The 21,603-nt window shown below is 48.5% G+C and overlaps 1 protein-coding gene across 5 annotated transcripts; it reads right to left on the bottom strand.

Moving 5' to 3' along the window:
* Positions 1–919: 919 nt before the first annotated feature.
* EPN3 (epsin 3) lies at positions 920–20,233 on the bottom strand. 5 transcript variants are annotated; one of them, XM_034790349.1, is made up of 11 exons: positions 19,896–20,233; positions 19,603–19,668; positions 13,439–14,143; positions 12,320–12,438; positions 7,776–7,859; positions 7,254–7,361; positions 6,231–6,408; positions 5,497–5,811; positions 3,917–4,027; positions 2,964–3,194; positions 920–1,912 (listed from the first exon to the last, which is right to left on the bottom strand). In XM_034790349.1, the coding sequence occupies exons 3-11, from the start codon at positions 14,010–14,012 to the stop codon at positions 1,596–1,598; spliced, it is 2,037 nt and encodes a 678-aa protein (XP_034646240.1). In that variant the 5' UTR covers positions 14,013–14,143; positions 19,603–19,668; positions 19,896–20,233; the 3' UTR covers positions 920–1,595. The 5 variants fall into 5 exon arrangements, with proteins under 5 accessions (XP_034646240.1, XP_034646241.1, XP_034646242.1 ...); XM_034790350.1 differs by having other exon boundaries at positions 7,776–7,856; XM_034790351.1 differs by having other exon boundaries at positions 3,917–4,021; positions 19,896–20,232.
* Positions 20,234–21,603: the final 1,370 nt, after the last annotated feature.

Genomic DNA, 21,603 nt, shown 5'->3' with positions numbered 1-21,603 from the left:
TGGCACCTTAAAGACTAACAGATTTATTTGGGCATAAGCTTTCGTGGGTAAAACCCACTTCTTCAGATGCATGGAGTGAAAATTACAGATAAAGGCATAAATATACTGACACATGAAGAGAAGGGAGTTACCTCACAAGTGGAGAACCAGTGTTGACAGGGCCAATTCAATCAGGGTGGATATGGGCCACTCCCAATAATTGATGAGAAGGTGTCAATACCAAGAGAGGGAAAATTGCTTTTGTAGTGAGCCAGCCACTACAATGTCCCTATTCAAGCCCAAATTAATGGTGTTAAGTTTGCAAATGAATTGTAGCTCTGCAGTTTCTCTTTGAAGTCTGTTTATGAAGTTTTTTTTGTTGAAGGATGGCTACTTTTAAATCTGTTATAGACTGTCCAGGGAGATTGAAGTGTTCACCTACTGGCTTTTGTATGTTACCATTCCTAATGTCTGAATTGTGTCCATTTATTCTTTTACATAAAGACTGTCTGGTCTGGCCAAATGTACATGGCAGAGGGGCATTGCTGGCACATGATGGCATATATCATATTAGTAGATGTGGAGGTGAACGAGCCCCTGATGTTGTTGCTCATGTGGTCGGGTCCTCTGATGGTGTCGCTAGAGTAGATATGGGGACAGAGTTGGCAACGGGCTTTGTTACAGGGATTGGTTCCTGGGTTAGTGTTTCTGTGGTGTGGTGTGTAGTTGCTGGTGAGTATTTGCTTCAGGTCAGGGGGGGCTGTCTGTAAGCGAGGACGGGTCAACTTCCCAAGGTCTATGACAGTGAGTCAACACTGGTTCTCCACTTGTGAGGTAACTCCCTTCTCTTCATGTGTCAGTATAATAATGCCTGCATCCGTAATTTTCACTCCATGCATCTGAAGAAGTGGTTTTTTTTACCCAGGAAAGCTTATGTCCAAATAAATCTGTTAGTCTTTAAGGTGCCACCGGACTCCTCGTTGTTTTTGTGAATACAGACTAACAGGGCTACCCCGATACTTGGCAGAGGAAAGGGATTCTAAGGAGTACTCCTCCTGTCCCTGGGAACATCCTGACCTCCAGCAAGCATTTTGGCTGCAAGCCTCAGCAAGTGATTGCACCTTCCAGGCAGATGACAGAAGGATTCCTCTATCCCACTGACGGGCCCACGATGATCTCTAAGAGATCTATGGTGACTAGAAAATGTCTGTTAAGATGCTTCATACTGGGCTCTCTATGTACCAGCATCCGGTGCTGGAGAGTGGAGGGCCCTAGATAATTAAAGCCCTTTCTTAGGGACCCTCCATCTACTCTGCAGAGCATGGGAATGCCAGCTGATGACAGGAGTGTCCTTATTGCCGTTAGAGGCAGATCTAGCCGTCCTTTACCCACACTGTTGAAGCAGGTACTTCTATAGCACTTCAAGCAAGGAGATTCATGCTAACTGGTCTCTGGGACCTGGGCAGGTGTTGGGTTAGGAGTTTCGGGTGAATAGTTTCCTCCATCACAACTAATGAACTTGTGCCCACAAGGCCTTTGCATGAGAACACGCAAAGATTTCCATAATAGCTGGGGGCGGGACAAGAGAGACTACACGTAACACAGATCCAGAGACTTCAGAGGAAAGGGTTCATCACCCCCTGTGAGGCGGGGGGAAGAGCAGAGCCAGTCAGTGGCAACAAAGGCTGAGGCAGGTTGCTGGGTAGCTGTGGAAACGGCCCTGCTCCGGCCTGCGGGAAGGCACTCATGGAGACGGGGAGGGTCACTGGGACACTGCTGAGCGGAAGAGGGAGTGAAGCACTGTAGGTCATGGAGTTCATGGTCATCCCCATGGCCATGCCTGGCACTGGGGAGCTGGTCCTCATCTGATTGAGTGTTGGTTTGATCTGGTCACTGGTGCTGAATGGGTTTGTGGGAGAAGGCGCACTGAGACCTGTCAGGAGAAAGTACACAGCATCATCAGGGATATAGTCTACTAGACAGGAAGTTAGAGGATAGGGTTAAAGGTCAAGGCTAGTCACTGGTCTCAAAACATACTGCTATTAAATTCAACTGCTAAACCGGTAGTTCAGGAACATTCAGGGTTTGACTCAACCCCAGAAATTCAGACAGAAGACTGAAAAAATTAGCTTGAGAGGTTAAATTCAAACCAAAGTCTCTGTCATGAGTTTCAGGCTGACCTCCGTTTCCTGGCCAGGATCAGAACTTTAGTGTGGTTTTGTTTTTCACTATGATACTAAGGGCAGAGCTCAGTCACTGTAGGTGCTGCATGTTAAACCAAGTCATTGTGAAAATGTTCCCATCCTTTTGTGACCTTCTGATTCACATCAGCTCATGAGCCACCCGAAGGTCCCACCTGTCATCCCTACATAGCCCACCAAGAGCCTCAGGGTACATCTACACTGCAACGTAAGCCCAGGGTTAGTAGAACTCAAGTTAGCAGACCCTGGGTTTGTTAATTTAGGGCTTGAGCATCTACACTCGTTTGTAACCCCATGTTAGGAATTGCTGAACCCTGGGTTCCCTAGCCTGGGGCTCCAGCATCTACACTGCATTGTGCAGGCCCAAGTTCAACCACCCGTATCCCAGACTTCCTAGCACCCTCCCAAAATGTGGCTGCTCTAGCCTTTTGTTCGTGATGCAGCGTGGGAAAATCTGACTGTCCATCAAACTTGGACAAAGAAAGCTGGCCCATGGGACTGTGGGATACTTTTTGTGGATTCCCAGAGCACAAGTTCAGTGGGGCTGCGTTTACACTGCAAAGCAACAGGGCTTGAACCCTGAGTCCCGGGTTGACTCAGGCTCGGACCCTTCACCCCTGTGGGGTCCTGGGACCCTGGGTTAGTGCAATTTGTGTGTAGACAGAATGGGGATTAGTCTTGAGCCTGAGTTTGAACCCTACACTGCAGCGTAGACATACCCTCAGAAACGGCACAACATCCTTCAGCAGTCTTTTCGACTGGGCCCTGGGCCCCATGACCTACCTGACAAAAATGGATTATGAGTCTTCAGGGTTGCCGGGGCAACCACCAAGGAGTCCAAATTCACCAGGGAGGAGGCAGTTGGGCCAAGAAAGGACTCTGGAGTTTTACAATCTTTCCTCTCTTTGTCGGAGTCAGTAAGAGAGTCTCCTAAGCCCGCAAGATCAAAAACCTCTGTGTTCTTAACTCCATTCTGCTTGGTGCTGGGAATCGGGTCGCCAAACAGGTCCAAATCTAGAACAAACAGCAGAGACTTCATAGCATAACAGAGATGGGATAATGAGTGTCAAGAGAACAACAGGCAGAAGTGTGCACTGTCACATGAGAGAGAAGCAGAACAGTGCATCCTGCACACTGAATGCACCATAAGCCAAGTGACGTTGCCTCTCTCTGCTGACTGTTGTGTCTTGAAGAGTCACAAAGCACACGCTTGGATTGCCTTCACAAACGCTTCTCTTTTATCTGGGACAAACTTCCCTTAACACAGAGAGTCGTTGCAGGGAGTCTAGCTCAGAAGTAGCAGTCTCTGCTTCAAGAAGCTGCGTCCTCTGTCTGCTCAGCAGGTCACAGCATGCATTGTTGCCAGACTCAGAAGACAAATGTCAATGGAAGTTTGCCCCATCTGACCCCAAGTATTTCTAGCTAATGGAAAAACAGTAGCTTGCATGGACTCCACCTTTGCCCATATGCAAACACTTTGGGATAGTTAACCCTTTCGTCAGATGTCTAACGCAGAGATGAAATTGTACGACGCTATGACAGTGAGAGACTTCGCGGCCAGTAGCCATATGCCATGGTGAGTTATAATCACGCAGATGCATGCCACAATATTCCCACAGAGCCCCAGGGAAGCTCTCACCCTCACTTGCAAACACACCCGCCGATTTCTCCCCTTTCCACAATGCCCTATTTACCCTTCCGGCCCCAGCACCCTTGATCTGTTTGGACTCTCTTACCAACAGGGCTGTTAGGCTTGGCAGAGGATGGGGCCTGTGAGCTCTCATGTTCCAGCTGCTCTGTCGGCTGTGGCGGTTTCGCAAACAAGTCAAAAGTGACATCACCTGAAGCTGAGAGGAAGAAGGGAGACAGACAGACCCAGAAGGGAAGTGAGGGGAAGGAAAACAACAGAGGAAGGACAGAGGGAATCAATTTTTAAAAGGGACAAAAACGAGGCAAGACAAGCAGAGATGGGGAGTTAGGGGTTAAGGAGAACATAGAACACCAGCGAGAGGGAGAAAGGAATTAAATAGGTCAGTGAGTCCTGAAGCTACCTGTATGAATGAGCCACTGAGTCCAAATCAGTGACCCACTGACCAACCAATGCCAGTGGACAAGACAGAGAAACTTAGCACGCAAAGGAGGGCACACTTCATACACGCCATCCTCTGCAGCCCGGCAGGCTGCCCCAACAGTTAGTGCCTCAGAGGGCAACAGGAAGGTGTGTTCAGACGAATCCCAGACCTGTAGGGACAGGCACGCCCCATGACTCCAGAAACCCGTCACCTGCATAGACCGAGCAAAGCTAGCAACCCAAAGAAGTGCCAGTGACCTGAATTCCTTTCTCTAAAGGAAAGAATCATTGTTGAGAATTACTTAAATTCTGAGCTGTGTTGAGCAGGGGCCATCTTTTGTTGTGTTTGTACAGCACCTCGCACAGGCGGGCCCTGGTACCGTAGCTCCAAGGCACAATGGCAATACAAATAATGCATGAATAATAATAATTAATTAATAACTAAGGCAAGGAAAAGGTATTCACTAGGGGCCAGACTGATTTCATTCACATGGATTTAAATTCAGAGTCATTTCACTATGAATGTATGTCAGTGTCAATGAGATCAGAATCTGGCTTCTTTTAAATATCCATTACTCCACTGATTTCAGTCGAGTTACGGCAAAGTTTACACCACTGTAACTCAGATCTGATTCTAGCCCTAAGAAATTTGTTCCCTCAGAAAGTATTCTTTGTCTGCAAATTTGTGCTTCTACACATTGTGGCTCTGTTTCCCTCGTGTGGGCCTTACCAGCACTGGTATCACACTGTGTAAGTCCAACTCTTGTAGCTTTTTTTTCCCAGTGGGACAAATGCAAATTCCTCCATCACACACTACTGTCCTCCTGGGGGTTTCCCCTTTGGGCATTGCAAGGGCTTTCACCATACACTGGACAGACCTGATCTGTGGTTTTGTTATTCTTTTCCCAGGGGGCTGTACCGTTTTCACTACAACTCTATTTTGTGTATAGACATGGCTAAGAGTGGGTCTAGGTCTCCCAGTGTGCTCAAGATTTAGGTGAAAGATCTGCTACATTCGCCTCCTCGGGAGAGGGGATGAGAGTGGAGCTGGCAAAGTGGACCATCAAAGACGTTCCCTGGGAAGGAAATACAAGACGCAGGTATTGGCTGAGATTTTTAGAGGATCAGAGGATACTGGATCCCAAAAGAAGGGGATGTGATGGTAAGTATCGTGAGGATGGCAGGAAGAATAATCCGAGCTTCAAGTAGCAATGGAAACTGACGAACAAAATGAGCTTCTCTTACCTGCCCTGGGAGGATTGTCAACAACACCTCCCCAAGGATCAGCAGCAGAAGTAGCATGAGCGGAAGCTTTAGAAGGTGGGGATGCCTTTACCCAGGCATCTGCTGATGACAGACTTGAAGAGACGGGGGTCTTCTCCCAAGGGTCAGAGGAGGAGGAGGAGACTATGGGAGGAAGATCCCAAGGCCCTGTGGAGGTCTGGTTGATCGATGCTGCCATCTGGTTTAGAGGATCCCCGGAAGCAGCAGGGATTGGAGCCCAGGGGTCTGCAGAGGGGACCCAAGAAGCTCCTGCTGGTTCCACATTGGACTTTAGACCTGAAAGACACACAGGAAGTTGTGGAACACCAGCAGGGAACCAGTCAAAGGCACTGCAGAGATAACTGAAACACAGCCAGGGGTGGGGCAAAGAGGCAAATAGGTTAGAGAAGAGCAGGAGAAAGAAAAGAAAAGAAAAGAAAAGAAAAGAAAAGAAAAGAAAAGAAAAGAAAAGAAAAGAAAAGAAAAGAAAAGAAAAGAGCAGGTAATCGGGAAAGAAATGCATAAAGCAAAATGAGGCCAGAAGGCAGGACGCATTTAGTAATCAGCCCATGTTTACCATTTGTCACCCTTCTTCCTTCATTTCTCGTTTCTGTTCAATAGCCCGGGTGTGGTTAAAAGTTGCTATGAGAATGCAGTGAGTGAGTTGAGGATAAGGGGAAAGGGCAAACAGAGAGAACACAAGCAAAGATTCTTACTGTTAGGTTCCCCAGAATTGGACAAGGACAGAGCTGGAGGGGAGAAGGTTCTGCCATTCTCCCAAGCATCAGCAGATTGAGAGTTGCCCCCACCTGGAATATCCCATGGGTCAGCTGAAACATGGGTTGAAGTTACTGGCGCTGGTCCAAAAATGTCTGCCAGCTCCACAATAGAGGACTAGAATTGTAAGGAGAAAAAGAAACAAGTTAAGGATCAGGGATACCTGCAAGGCCTCGTCCGATATTGCTCCTGGAGCGAAAGGGGCTACTAGAGGGGTTTTTCCCAGGTAACCCCAGACATCACCCTATACAGACGCTCCCCAACTTACACAAGCGTTCCGTTCCAGAACGCCTTGCGTAACTAATTTTGTGTAAGTCGGAAACATATACCCGACCATTATGCAAAAAAACAAAAACAAACAAAACCTATTTCTAGCTTACGGAACTTTTTCCGTAAGTCCAGATTTGCGTAAGTCGGGTTTGTGTAACCCAGGGGGCGTCTGTACTTCCTGCAGAGAAGCAGCCTGATCTTAGAGCTGGGCAGGAATGGTCTGATCTGGCTTCTCTCTGTAGTCAAAAACTATGTCATTTAAAATCTATTCCAGCTAAAGCTTTAAGTGAATGCAGTGCTCCTGCACAAAGCCAGGGGGACAGCAAGGCCAGCTGAACTCTTCTACTTATGCACAAAACCAATACAGCAGAGCAGAAACAGAGCAAGTGTCTCCCAGCCCGTTCAAGCCCATCCTGGAGGGACAATCCAGGGGTAATTCAGTTTCCTTGGTTAGGCTGCTAATGAGGTGTGAACTGTTATGGACAGTCTTTTTTTTTAAATCATGCAGACATGAAGAATTACACTGAGATCACCAGATCAAGTCACATACACCACTGAACAGCCATCAAATAATAATCCCTTTGCTCATTACCAATCTAGGATAGATTTGAACCAAAGACCAAGAGATGAAATGTTCTGTACCCGATTATATATGTCCCCAGCCATCCAGACCACCAACTAAAGCTTTTCACCTGACTTTTCTTCATCTTATCCTCTTCTTTCTCCTCCTCGATACCCATGTGGGTCTCTTCCAGTGCCCTCTGTAGCAGTGAGTTCTCTCCTTGGCATGCCCTCACTTCCTGCAGTCAAAATGGACAGTGCATATGTCTGGGATGTGAACAGTAAAGACACAGGATAAATGATCACCGATGTGCACTGACTCTCTGCAGAGAGACCAAGGTCAGGGGTTGCTGTGCATTACAGTTTCGGGCATTAGCCAGCAGCAGCCTTGTTTTATTTTACTGATGTATTTGCACATTTCAGGATAAATCCACTGTCAGGAATGTTCAGCGCACAGCTTTAAGAGCAGTGAAAGTAAGTTTACAGCCAAGCAGGCACCAAGCAGAAGGATTGGGGTACACCACTTCCCAGGAAGACACCAAGCAAGGCAGAAAGTTACACAATGTTTAATCCTCCAAAGGTCCATTTAGAAACTCATGACGCTAGAATCCAAGAAGAGGAAAGTGCCCTTTGATCTGCCAGGTGTGGGGTACCTTCTCATGCTCCTTTTTGCTCAGGCGGAGCGCTATCTGCAATTGCAATTCTTCATCTGTGCTGGTGGCTGGAGGAAGCGGCTGCTGCCAATGAAGGAGAACTGAATGAAATTGCTTCTTTGACCCCAGGTCTCTGTATTTGCTACCAAATTATCGCCTTCCTTGTAACCATCTTTCTTTCAATCCCTCGCCTGTTATACAGTAAGTCTTTTTATTCAGCCATTTATCCATTCATCTGTTGCTACTCTTTCCTCTATCTAGCTAGTCAACCGCCGATCTTAATGTCTATTCTTTCATCCATCCATCATCCATGCACCAATCCATCTGATCTTTCCTCCATATACTCATCAGTCGGTCTCTCTTTCCTTTTCCATCCAGCCATTCACCCACCCACTGTTTTGTTTGTCTGTTCATCTACTCCTCTAGCACTCTGCCCATCAATCCATTGCTGGAGGGGCTGGTTTAGAAGCTTCTGGGTTGAAACAACGCCACCTTGAAACCACAGGTTTGAATCCTGGCACAGTTGACTTAGCCCTTCTCATTTTTTAGATATATACATGTAGCTTCTTATGCAAAGTCTTTGAGGTGAAGCCCTAACACCAACATCCCATCTGTACTACGTGAACATAAAAGATCCCATAGCACTTTTCTTAAGTCCTCCCACTGTGGTGTCATAAGCTGGCTGCTGCGCTCCACCTCAGAGGTGGCTGCACTTCAGTGACGTTGTCTTGTAAAGCACTGTGGGATCCTTCAGGATGAAAGGTGGTATATTAATGTAAGATGTTGTGTGTCCGCTATTATTTGACAGACAAACACCTTGCCACTTCAGGCTCATCTGGGCCCTATAAGATTCTATCTTGCATTGTGTTTATGGTTATAAGCTTTGTTTAGACTTTTAGCTGCCTGGCTTGTCAGGCCTCTAACCCATACAGCTTCCTCTGTGACACTTCTTCCCCTTGCTGAGGTCAGAGCATATCAAGGGCAGCCTTTGCAAAAACTAAACACTTTGCAAACTGCTCAGGAGTTCAGTGGATGTTTCTGCTCTTTTATCGCCATGGGAACATCATTAGCAGATCTTCCATTAATAACACTGATAAAGAATAACAACAGCTCCTTGCATTGCTATAGCAGTATCTGAGAATCAGAGAGTTCTACGGGTGTTACCAGTTAATCCTCAACACCCTTGTGATGACAGCATTATCCCCACTTTTCGGATGGGAAAATTGAAATACAGATAGGTTAAGGGCTTGTCTATACTTACGCGCTGGTTCGGCGGCTGGCAATTGAACTTTTGGGTTCGATTTATCGCGTCTTGTCTGGACGCGATAAATCGAACCCAGAAGTGCTCCCCGTCGACTCCGGTAATCCTACTCGGCGCGAGGAGTATGCGGAGTCGATGGGGGAGCCTGCCTGCCGCGTCTGGACCGCGGTAAGTTCGAACTAAGGTACGTCGACTTCAGCTACGTTATTCACGTAGCTGAAGTTGCGTACCTTAGTTCGAATTGGGGGGTTAGTGTAGACCAGGTCTAAGCAAAGATCTTATAGTGCAGGGGTGGCCAAATGTACTGATCCTCTGAGCCGCATACAACAATCTTCAGAAGTTCGAGAGCCAGCGCACACCTGCCAAGGCTCCAGGCTTCAGCCCTGCGGGAGGTTCCTGACGGGGCTCAGGGCTTCAGTCCCACTCCTGCTGAAGTCCTGAACCCTGTCAGGTGCGCCCCGCAGGGCTGAAGCCCCAAGACTCCCCCTCCCCACTAGGCAGAAGCCCCTATCCCACCACCCCGCTGCAGGCAGAGGTCCTGAGCTTCCCCCTCTTCCCCAGTCTGGTAGGTGGAGAATGGGGGGAGGGACATGGGGGGCTCCATGAGCCACACTTTAATGGTAAAAGAGCCAGACTGCATTTTGACCATGTCCCTTCATGCTGAAAACGTTGATTTGGTGGACATACAGTTTGGGCCCTTCTCCACTAAAAGGTCAAACATACAGATGGGACCACAACTACCAGCCGCAACAATTGACATCCCTACAGAATCCTTCAGCAAGGCCTGATGGTCTGTGAGAACTCATGAGTGCTAACGGAGCCAGGAGCAGTGGAAGAGGGCTATTCTGCATGACGCAGTGTGACCTAGACGCAGAGGGTGGCTCTAGGGTCCCATTACTTGGAGTGGGGGGGCAAGTAGTTTGGGACCCTGGGAGGTCACTATTTTAGAAACAAAACAACCTTCCAGGAGTCCAAGGGCTAGTTAGACCCCTGGAAACGCTTGGATTTTAAGAGTTTAAAAAAGGAAAACTTGGCTCCTGTGTCAACGGTTACCTGTGAAAAGGTAAAGACTCACCGTCTGCTGCTGTTCCATTGTTTAACATTGGATAACTTTGTACATATTTTGGCCTTTCTGACCATAATGTGGGGTCCCTTGAAGAATGTTGGGTGGGGAGGAGGGGGGAACAAATGTCCCTTTTGCCTCCCCCATTCCCCGGTTGTGCCTGGCCTGCCTAGATGGGCAGTTCTAATGGGCTTCTCTTTGACTAGAATGTTCCCTCAGCACTAACCACAGCAGCTTCCCTGATAAGGTCTTGGAAGCTACAAATAGCTACATTTCTGGGACAAAAATAAAGACAAGTTCTTCGACGTCCATCAAACAGCTTCCAGGAAGGGAAGGGTGGGAAATGGTGACTATTTTGCTCAGAAACAGGGATGGTGGCCATGTAGGTAGCAATCCTATAACCAGCCAGGCCTCCAGCAACTGTGCGTGGCTCCAGCACAAAGAGGAATGCTAAGGCCTAGAGCCAATCCTGGCACAGGGACAACCTCAACCACCAGAGGCTAAGCCAGGAGAAGGTGTTTGAGAGACATTTTGGTCCAAGCTTCATTTAAATATAGACTACAGTGAGGCGGGAAAGCCCTGACCCTGGAGGGGTCACCCAAAGGCTGGTGGTGTCCCTCAGTGGCTTTGTCCTCCTCAAATATCATCAGTATCGTTAGAGAGAGGCAGTGCCAGTTGGCGTTAATCTCAAACTGCGTGTGTGTAAATAAACAGTCTCTGCCTGGAAAGGGGGAAGCAGATCAGCTGATAAGAGAGCTGGGGAAAGTACATGAAGGACAACACATGCTCTAGGCTGGGATTTTGGGGCTGACTCTAAAATGATGAATATAACAGTGAGATGGGAAAGACCCGTTAAGTTATCTTTTCTACCCTCCCCTCCACTCCCCCTGGCCAAGACAGAACTACTTTCTACGGTGTCTTCCAGACCTTTGTCTAGCCTCATTTCAAATGATCCAAAGTGACCTAATTAAACACAGTCATGTGGAATAAACTTAGTGATCAGATGCAGACACACTAGCACAACCGCATTCAAATGACAGCTAGAGTCACAAGTACACGGACCAGTTCTCCAGGATGTTTGCAATTCCTGGTACAGAACCCATCCTCCCTGGGGGACACAGGTTCTCCCTGGTATCTGCCAAGGAAATAACAGAATCATTCTGGGCACATCAGCATAAAATCTTCATAGTTAAAGTAATAGAATCAGAGTAATTTATACATGAAAGACAATGCGTGAAATCTGGGCCACACTGAAGTCAATGGCAAAACTCCCATTAACTTCAATATCATCAGGATTTCACCCAATGTATTTAGAGCAGCTGGATTACATATGAGCTGTAGGGAGTCCTTATTCCTCATCTCCAGACTGGATTCTATTTACCTTCTTTGAAACCACCTGATGGCACATGGAAAAGGACCATTCATCTTCAAGGCAACCACATGGAAGAAAGGATTTAGATGGACCGCATCTATCTTTCTGAGACCATTTGGAATTGATTTAAGATGTACTGGTACAGTGCACGCACCAAGTCATAGTCTCACTTGTATGCACAGTATATGAAATGGGCAACAACTGTGCAATAAATCCTCATCATGCCACGAGATGCTGATGTGCTGTGTCTGCATGGAGCAGCCAGTGAGAAAACAATACTGTGCACACTAGCATGGGGGTTGACAGAGCCTAGAAATCTCTCTCTCATGCCTTACTACCATGATCCCATAGACTCATAGACTTTAAGGCCAGAAAGGACCATCATGCTCATGTAGTCTGTCCTGTACATCGCAGGCCACAGGACCTCACCCACCCATTCCTGTAATAGGCCCATAACCTCTGGTGGAGTTACTGATGTCCTCAAAACTTGATTTAAAGTCTTTAAGTTACAGTCTCATACAGTTACATTTACTCCAGTTCAAACCAGCAAGTGACCCGTGCCCCACACTGCAGAGGAAGGGAACAAACATCCAGGGTCTCTGCCACTCTGACCTGGGGGGAAATTCCATCCTGACCCCAAATAAGGCAAATCAGTTAGACCCTGAGCATGTGAGTAAGACCCACCAGCCAGACCCCTGAGAAAGAATTCTCTTAGGTGACTCAGAGCCCTCCCCGGTGTGCATCCCATCTCCAGCCGCTGGAAATATTTGCTCACAGCAGTCCTGGATGGGCCACGTGACATTGCAGGCAATCACACCACCCCACAGGAGAGCGGCAGCAAACATTACCTTCTCAGCCTCCTCTCGACTCATGGCTAGTGCAAGCTGTAACTGCAGCTCCTCCTCTCCAGTCGTCTGGGGTCTCGCCTGTTCCAGGTCTGAGGTTTGCTGAGGGGACGAGGAAGAGGCTGAGATAAAAAAAAAGGAAGAGTTCAGATTGAAGGAGAAGGAAGAAAAACAGAATCTCTGGAGTTGGGATGTTTCTAGGAGTCAATCCGCAATGATCACCCACCTTCTCCTCCTCAACAGCTTTTCTTCTCTCCTCTCATTCCCACCACCCAGCTCAGGCTACAGGACCTTCATGCTTAGCAACTGCCCTAAATGCTTGGGAAGCTGCTCCTAATGTCATTGACATCACAGAGCACTCAGAGAGACAGTCTGCCTTTAAAGAGCTGGAATTCAACCACAGGCCTGACTAAGGAGAGGGGTGGGGATTGGGGTCAGGATGCAAGTGGAAAAATTACCCCTCAGTGTGCTAGGAATAAAATTGTGTTTGTCGGCAGGGACCCTGTTAGCACAAGAATCTCTACACAATGGCAGGGGGACTCCACCAAAGCAGGCAGCTTGGTGTGAGACTAGGAAACTATTGGAAAGTAGTTGAGGCTAATATTAAAAAAAAGCAGCAGCTAGAGAAACGTTTTAGAGTTGCAACCTCCTAACATAAACAAGCTCCCGGTGTTCGAGATGGCATCTGTGTGGTGCTTCCTTCAATTCTGTATTCTGAGTGCCTTGTTTACCCATTAATTAATAATGCCTTGAAGACAGGAAGAAATTCAGACTCTGTGAGACGTAGAGACATAGCCTGAGCTTTTACTCTCCAGAATGCCAGCTGCACGTGAGGATGGCCCAGAGGAAGACCAAAGGTCACCTACCCCAGGATATTAAAACAGAACGAAAACTGTGTCTGCTTCACAGTGGAGACTACTGGCGATGTGGCTAGAAAGTAATCGATATGGGTTTTGAGCCGCTGCCCTAAACGACTGTGTTCTGGACAGGGCTGCCAAGATAGACAAGAGCAAGCCCAAAATGTTCCTTCTGAACTTCAGACACCCAGTGATCCACTTCCCTTGGGTCAGAAACACCCACGTTCTCCATACCACGCATGGTCTGTAGCACTGCAGCACTTACAATTAAAGGATGATGGAGACCCCCTCGGCCTGCCATAGTCTTCTCCATACTGCGATGTCCGCCTGCCATAGGAGAGCTGCTGGCTGCTGCTGATGCCCGTGCCCTCGGTGGACATGCGCTCTTTGGTTTTCAGGGCATGAGCCCTTTCCTGCTTCAGCCTCTCCTCATCCTTCAGCAGACCCATGAGTTGCTTGACTTTCTCCCGCACGTTTATGCCTTGGTCCTTGCCGTCGCGGTCTGTGTACTGGAAGTCTTTCAGAGTCTGAATGGTGTAAAGGTTCTCCCGGCACTGATGGGCCACCTTCTCCGATCCGGTTTTGATGAGGTAATCCAGCAGGGTCAGTGCCTTGTACACGTGGCGCCAGTTCTTGCCACTGTCGTTGAGCCGCCTCCAGATCATCCCCATGATCTCCGCGAAAGCCACCGTGTTGAAGGTCAGATCTGCAATCTCAGACATCAGGGAGCTGGGTGGGCCCCAGGAGTCATTGGAGGTCGCCTCACGCACCTTGATCTCCGCCTCCGAATAATTGTGCACAATGTTTTTTACCTGCCGGCGCAAGGCAGAGGTAGTCATAGCTGAACCTTGCAGAAAGTCCACAATGGGCAATGAAGAACTGAGGAATAAACAGTCTGGGACCCAGTGGGAAAGTCACCGTTCCAACTTCACCAGTGAAAGAGTTCTAGCTCACTAGGTTTTACGTTGATCTGGAAAACAGACAGAAAGTGTTAAATACAATCACCAGTGAAAAAGGGACCCAGTCTGCATTCCCAAAGCACTTCTGTTGCTCTCTGGCAGCACCTACAGTAATTTTCACCTTTAATGTGTATCATCAAGACATATTAAATGTAATATGAAAAATTATAATACTTCTATTCCAAACAGCCTTGTATTTTGTGACTTAACCTTGCTACTTACTGCAGCTAAAGGCAAACAAGTTAAATTTTTATTTGATCGAGATGAATCCAAAGGAAAAATCATATAGAAAATAAATAGTCGGTTCTTATAGTTTCGCCAATATCTCCTCTTGTATTCTACAATAATATTTGGATCGGATTTTACCATATGGTTCTGCTCCTAAAAGTAACTGTCTAAAAATGGCACCTTCTTCCCCCAAAGATCTGCTTCCTCTATGTACTAAGTCACACATAGTGGCAAAAATAGGTGTATACTGTTTTTTCAATGGAAACACACTATGGGAGAGGGAAATGGATTCCATTCTGTCGATTCTATGCATCATCAGAATTGTTAACTAAGTTCCAAATGCATCTGCTTTTAGTCAACAGGGTTTTTTATACTGGTGCTGATGCCACAGAAGGAAAAGAAAACCAGCGTGACTCTTAGATCCCAGTATGCATTGGCAGAGCTTGCAGTCAGAAAAACAGCCACCTTTTTACAAGTAAACTCAGCAAATGAGCTTCTTTGAGAGGCAATAAATATGGAATCCCCTGCTGTTGTTTTCCCAATCACTTGTCGAACTGTGATTCTTCTCCTGGAAATTATCCACGGCCTTCTCCTGTTAGAGAACAATTGGCTCAAAACTGAGATTAGTGCACCAGTTTGGATAAAATAAGAAACTTTCCCCCCAACAAACCTGTACCCCCACACTCAAACTGACCATTCTCTGAGCTTGTAAGCTGGTTCTGGATCCCAGCAAGGGAAGCAGGTGCTGCAATGCCACAAGTGGGCCTATTTTCATGATATTTCCTATCAGAAACAAAGGTGCTAGAGAGGACAAGATTTCTGACCCAGTTCCGTGCACCCAGGCATTTTGGGTAAGCATCCCAAACTCTGGAGTGCTTAGGCAAGTCAAACTGACCCTGAGAATGTTGAGGTCTGAGAATGCTGAGATTTTTAGAGACTCTCTATGCACCGGGGCCAAATCATGGCTCCACTGAAGTCAACAGGAGCTTTGCTATTGCCTTCAGTGGAACCACGGTTTCACCCCAGACTTTGGGTTCAGTTAGAGTGTGATGCAGGAGTTTTGTTCAGGGTATATCTCCAGCCTGCATCTCTGTAGAGAAATGACTGGCAGGTTCACCAAACCTCTTCCTCTCTTTCCGAATTTCTCTCACGGGCATTACTGTGGTAACCCCTTGTTCTTGGAATGGACACTGAGGGGGCCAGTAAATCTGAAGGTGGGATACGCCAAGCAATACTCCCCCCCAGGGTCTGAGAACAGGCATTTCACAGAGCCCCTGTTGCCTGAAGCACAGGAAGATAAAGCATGGACTTAGTATTTAGTGGTGTATCAGAAACAAGTGTGGTGGTTTCAGTCCAGCTCCTGGGTGTCCACATCTCACCCGGTGCTAACTGACCCCACTGTTATCAGTCTCAGCAGAGAAGCTGAATGCAGATTGGGTCATGGAGACTGGGTTACCCTCCAGCTGCCCTGGTGGCTTCTCCCAGTCAGGCTCGGGTCATTCTGGTGCAGGAAACTTGCACTATTCTTGCCTCTCCTGTAACAATAACCTCGAGCACTTCACACACATTAACTCAATTAGTCCTCGCCACAGCAGGGAAAGGCTGTGATCCTCCGTTGACAGAAGGGATAACTGAGACACGGAGGTCAAGTGACACTCCGCAAGCCAGCGCGGCAGATCAAGATGAGAACACACAAGGCTCTGTCACTGGCCTTGGGCTCAGCCCACCAGACCACATGGCCTCCTGCTGCCACTGTGCCTGTCCTGCAGATAGCACAGAATCTCCAGCACCTTTCAAGAGCACGACACTCGCTACAAGTTCTTTTTTAAACAAGTGCATTCCCCATGCGGGGTCTCCGTCATGTTCCTGCCACGCTACAGCCCACCTAACTGCTAATGTTATATCCAAGCAGAGGTAGCAGGAGAGAGGCGGGTGGAGGGAGAAATTAATTTGATAGAGGGTGGAGGTGGTGGGTGCAGAAAAACGAGAACGTTTTACATTGAATTTTCTTTCAAATGAGCACAAAGTATTTCTCTCTCTCCCTCATGCACGCACACACACTCGAACACACACACACACACACACACGGGGGTGCAGAGCAGCTAAGCCACCCTCCAGAGTCCCAGGGACAGGATTTGCATGTGTAGAAAGTAACCCTCAGCCCTGTTGCGATGAAAAGACGATGCATGTTACAATGAGGTTTTCAAAGCTGTGTCAACAGAAAGGAAATTGGGACCCATGACTCTCCACCAACGGTAGTGACGGTGACAGCTGCAGCGTAGACAGAGTACTGATGTTTTAAAACTGTCATTTAAATCTACTCTGAGTAACCTGTGGGGCTCCAAGCTTCTGGAAGGGGGGAACAATCAGGGCAGGAGTTTCCCCTCCCCCACTCCAATTGTCTGGTGATGAAATGAGCGTAAGGATCCTATGAGTTGTTTCCTCCTTCCTCAGGAGAAGGGCAAACCATGAGTTGCAGAGCTACCCCAGTGACCTCGTGGACTGCTTGTGCTCAAGGCCAACCTTTGCTTTCTAGGCCCATCCCCTTCACTTCCCCTGCTTCCCTTCTTGTGCTCCAGCTAATGTACGCTTGGAGATCACCGCACAGCACTGCCCGCACTGCTCCAAAGAGAAGGCTCAAGTCTGACCTGTGCTAGAGATCCTATCCCAATTCCACACTCTGACTGGGTTTGCCCCTGACCCAGCACTCCCAAGAGTGCGGCGACACAGTGGTTTCAGTCCTCACCTCCTGGCTTGAGAGGCAACTGTGGGGAGGTGACTGCTCCCTGGAATTCAGTTGCTACATCTTGTTTTCATCCTTACTTACCCTTCCTGAGTGACTCAGCTATAACCTCCATTAGGGAACCTCATTTTCTCCATGACGGAGTTGGGGCTGAAAATAGCTTCACGTGAACACACCCATGAAGAGTACGCATCTCCCACCACCTTCCATTAAGCAATTCTAGGACATGACTGGTTTAGAGAACACCTCAGATGAACAGGCCCTGCCTCTGCCTGGGTATGGCCTGGTTAACCCCATGGCCATCGGTGAAGAACAGGCCACCCCCCGACTCCCAGCCAGTGTAGGCATCACACTCACTGAGGCAGAAAGAGAGGAATCTGCAGAGATGGCTCATGAGACTAAAGAAGTTTCTTTCAAGACATTTCCCTGTATTGATTTCCTTTCACAGTGCAGCCCAGCTCAACCCGCTTACTGTCTTTAGATCTTAGTGCGGCTAAATGCCAGTAAAATGACTGCAACCAGAGACAGCAGTACCCGACGGGGGTGGGGAGAGACATTCACTCCTTACTGCTTAAAAACAACTGAGCTGATCAAGTTAAGTCCTTCAGGATCAAGATCAGCACTTTCCCTTCTGACTGCAACAAGGTTATTGACGAAGTTCCACCTTCCCTGCTGGCGAACGCTAGGCTTTTGCTGATTAAATTCTCCCTTGTATCAAAGCCTCAGCTTGGGACATTCCCTTCTAGCTCCCAGCAGGTTCCCTCTTCAGTAGAAGCCCCAGGTCCATACATTCCCAATGTGCCAAGTAGCACCAGGGCTGTCTCCAGCCGGCAACGTGTGCTCTCCGTGCAATTATTCACCGGCTTGCAAAACTTCCCAGAAAGTTTTCAGTTTTTATGACGTCCAGAAACGCAGGAACGAAAGAAGGAGAAAAAACAGAAGTCAGACATGGGTGGCAGCACGGAGGAGGCAGAGTGTTTGTGCCTGGAGCCCTGCCAATGGTGTTAAAAGCAGTGAGTTTTATCGAACACAATATCCCCAGGAATATAAAGGGAGTGAAACAGAAACCGTGTGGTAGATAAGGCAGCACCAGGCAGCCTCATATGGAATTACTGCAGTGACCTTGAGCAAAAAGCAGTCAGGTGGGGAGAAGGACACAGTGGCTCGGCACTGAACCAAATTGCAGGGTCTCCGCCAACCAGAGAGCTTTAGTGATCCCAGCAAAGGGGAAAAGAAAGGGCCTCGTGAGGCAAAGAGAAAAAGACCAGAGCAAGAGGAGACAGGGAGAGAAAGGCAGAGAAGGGAGAGGAAGAGAGACAAGTAATGATTGGGGTAGAGTGGTGGGGGGAAACTGATAGTTGAGAGAGATGAGGAAACAGAGGAAAAGACTCAAGGTGACAGACAGGGAAAGGGAATATGTCAGCAAGATGAGGATGGGAGAAGGAGAGACAGATGGGGAAGAGAAGAGAAAGATGGGGAAAGCCTTGTTAACTTTAGCAATGTGCACGGTCCTCCCTCTTAGAGAGAACGTTGGCCAAAGCAAAGAGAAGAAGCAGGTGAAATCCAAATACCAATCAGAATAACAGTGTGAGGAGTCAGCCTTCAGCAAAGGCTCCATCCATGGCTGCTTTCCCCTGTGCCAGAGATGCTCCTAACAAACCCGCAACTGGGTTCCAAAAGGCCATTGCCACTGGCTGCCCCCTTCTCAGTATGCCCCACTGGGCGCCAGGCTCACAGGGTAGTACCCAGCACTGAAGGAGGGGGATAAGTTACAGGAACTAGGAAGGGGTTGGGCTCTTCTTACAGCTGACAAAGATAGAAAGGGAGGAAAAGACAGAGCGAGAGACAGGGAGGGAGGGGGAGAGGGAGGGAGTCTGGCTGCGAGACCAAGGGTGAAACTTGCCAAGAGCCCAACCAAACACTCAGGTTCTGAGGAAAATCCTACCCAGCATCAAATCAAAGCCAGGGGCCCACCCTGACGTGTTCAGGTAACTACATGCAAGCACACGCAAAGCACACACTTACCCCCTCGGCTGCATATGTCTCCATTCAGATCTGCGATAGCTTGGGGAATTACATAATCCCCCGGGATCTTCTTTTCCCTTCCCAGACGTCTGGAACTCCAGGCCCTTCTCCTGCGTGGAGGGTATTTCACAGGCAGAGGGGCACCACCACTTCCGTCCCAGGGCAGGTGTCCTGAGGGGAGGCCTGAGCTGAAGTCAGCCAGCCAGTCCGGGGAAGTCGGTTGTACTGAGTGGAAGTGGCCACAATGCTCAGATGACCAGTGCGACACCAGGGAGGGTGGGGGAGGAGACAGGGAGGGGGAGTTGACACCAAGGAAAGGGGTTGGGTTTAGGAGCTGGGGCTACACTTCAAGCCAGCCCTGACCCTGGGAAGGTTCCCCGGTGCTGTTCTATCCATATGGTGAGTGAACTTGCCCCAGTCACCACCATCCAGTACCCTGGGCAGGTTGGGGGAGTAGGGGAGGCTTTGCCCTACCTCAATCATCCTGAAGCAGCCTCATCTCAGAAACTTCGGGCCCTCCTGCAGTGGGCTGCCTGAGCTCTGTTGGGGAAAAAAAAATCCTACAGCTTTGCCAAACTAGTGATGAAAATAAAAAATGTGCTTCACTGCAGTCTGAGATACTCCAGCGTCCAGAACCTTCCTCCCCACCCCCACCCTGCCTCCCCTGCTATCCAGTCACCTTCCTCTTACCACAGGATAGCTCCTGTCCCTGGCTATGGTCCCCAGACATCCCAGCTCAGCAATGCACATGGAGAAAGGAGTCTTACCTCTGGCACTGGCTTCCTCTCTTGTCTCTGTGACTCTGAGCAGCTTCCCCGGCTCTGCAGAGTGCAATCGGCAGACGGTGCTCCGATCAGCCCTTATACTGGTCCCTGCAGCTGACTGTCCAGGCTTGGTGCAGGTTCAATCCCAGAGTTCCTAAATCCATCCAATCCAGAAAGGGCTACATCCCTTCCTCGCTGCTCCCCCCCGGGGACCAGGCAGTGTGTGCTCGGAGGTGGATGCTGTAGTTATTCCCTGAGACTGTCAGAAATCTCTCTGCTCCTTGCTGCACGGTGTGAAAGTTGCTAAGCTGGCTGGGCAGGTCTGTCTCAGCTCTAACAGGACACGGGCAGGATTGGCTGCTCTCATTAACCCCTTCAGGTCCACAGACTTTACAAAAGCTCCCAGCTCTTATTGTCCCAGCAATGATATGCCCCTGTGAAGCCTTGGGGGCTAGCAGAGAACTCCCAGCTCTCTTGAACCCTTTAGGCGCTGTATGCAATAGGGAAATGATGGAGGGACCCCTTTGCTGAGACTGGAGGAAGGAGAAATGCAGACAGCGTATAGAGGGTGGAGGATGTTTAAACGCTCAGTCACTGTCCCCTTTGGCTTCCAGCCAGTCACTTTTTTTTTTTAAGCCAGTGTTCTAATGTAGTCCAGAGCTGCAGCTTCCTCTGGACTCTGCCAGCTGATCCCAATGCAACCCCAATGGCATCCCAGCCCCTTTTCAGTCACATCTGTTAGGATTCTACAAGATCTAAGTTTGGAACAAACCTCACCCAAAGGAGCAGCCCTTCGCTTTCAGCCTCTCCTCAGTTGTGGGAGCGAGATTTTCCGCTTCCATCTGTGGTGGCCCTTCCCTGAAGAACTACCAGACTCTGGCTCAGGGAGTGAGGCACTGAATGACATTCCAGAATAAGTCAGATCTCTTGCTGTCATCATCACCACCCACACTCTCCCCCAGCCTGGGCCTATTATTTTAATCACTGACAGGATTTCAGGTTTTTTTTCTTTAATATTAGAAATCCCTGACATCTTCTTAATAGAGAATACATCTTCTGTGCAGAGACATTCTTGTGGGTAATCAGTAATTAATTCCCTCCCACGCCCCCTCTATATGATGCACAGAGAGTGGGAGCTTTGAAAGCAGTCCCACGTATGACCACTCCAAAGCCAGGCCAAGACACATGTAAGCAGGCTACTCATGGCGAACTGAGCCATGGAGCCAAAGGTTCTGCCTCAGGTTACACCAGAGAAGGTAATCTAGGAAGATACCTAACAGCCACCTCCTGGGCCACTCTGAGTCTCCTCGGGATGACCCTCAACTCAGATTTGTTGCTGTCTGGAAGACGGCCTACCAGAGGAAAGGGAGGAAAGAAGTATGCCAGATCATGCTCCTGCCTGGGAATTAGAGCATCCACTCCCAGCGCGAGTGGAAAAGACCACCACCAGAATCTGCTTTCATGAGCTGGCCAACAGAATCCCCCTAGTGGAGATAAATCAAGAGGAATACCATCTGGCTGGTCTAAGGCACTCTCTTTTCTTTTTCTTCACTTTCTGTTTATGAGGATGTCTGTGTTCTGATGTTATATGGGATACAGTCATATGCCTATAAATTATTTTTCATATACCATGCTATAAATTATTAAATACTTACAAATAAATGCCAAAGCATGGAGGAACAGGGATCCTTCCTGCCTGACCTGTATGGCT

This window comes from Trachemys scripta, chromosome 14 (genome assembly GCF_013100865.1).
Source record: "Trachemys scripta elegans isolate TJP31775 chromosome 14, CAS_Tse_1.0, whole genome shotgun sequence".
In the NCBI taxonomy this organism is placed as follows: domain Eukaryota; kingdom Metazoa; phylum Chordata; order Testudines; family Emydidae; genus Trachemys; species Trachemys scripta.
The sequence above is the reverse complement of the archived record's forward strand: the minus strand, read 5'-3'. Positions and strand labels throughout refer to the sequence as shown.

Excerpts from the sequence above, each read along its gene's own strand:
- EPN3 (XM_034790349.1), bottom strand. The coding sequence starts at position 14,012 with ATGACTACCTCTGCCTTGCGCCGGCAGGTAAAAAACATTGTGCACAAT. Across the intron at positions 12,439-13,438 it reads GTCTCCATCATCCTTTAATT|CCTCTTCCTCGTCCCCTCAG; the intron begins GTAAGTGCTGCA and ends TTTTTATCTCAG. Across the intron at positions 3,195-3,916 it reads CAAGCCTAACAGCCCTGTTG|ATTTGGACCTGTTTGGCGAC; the intron begins GTAAGAGAGTCC and ends TGTTTGTTCTAG.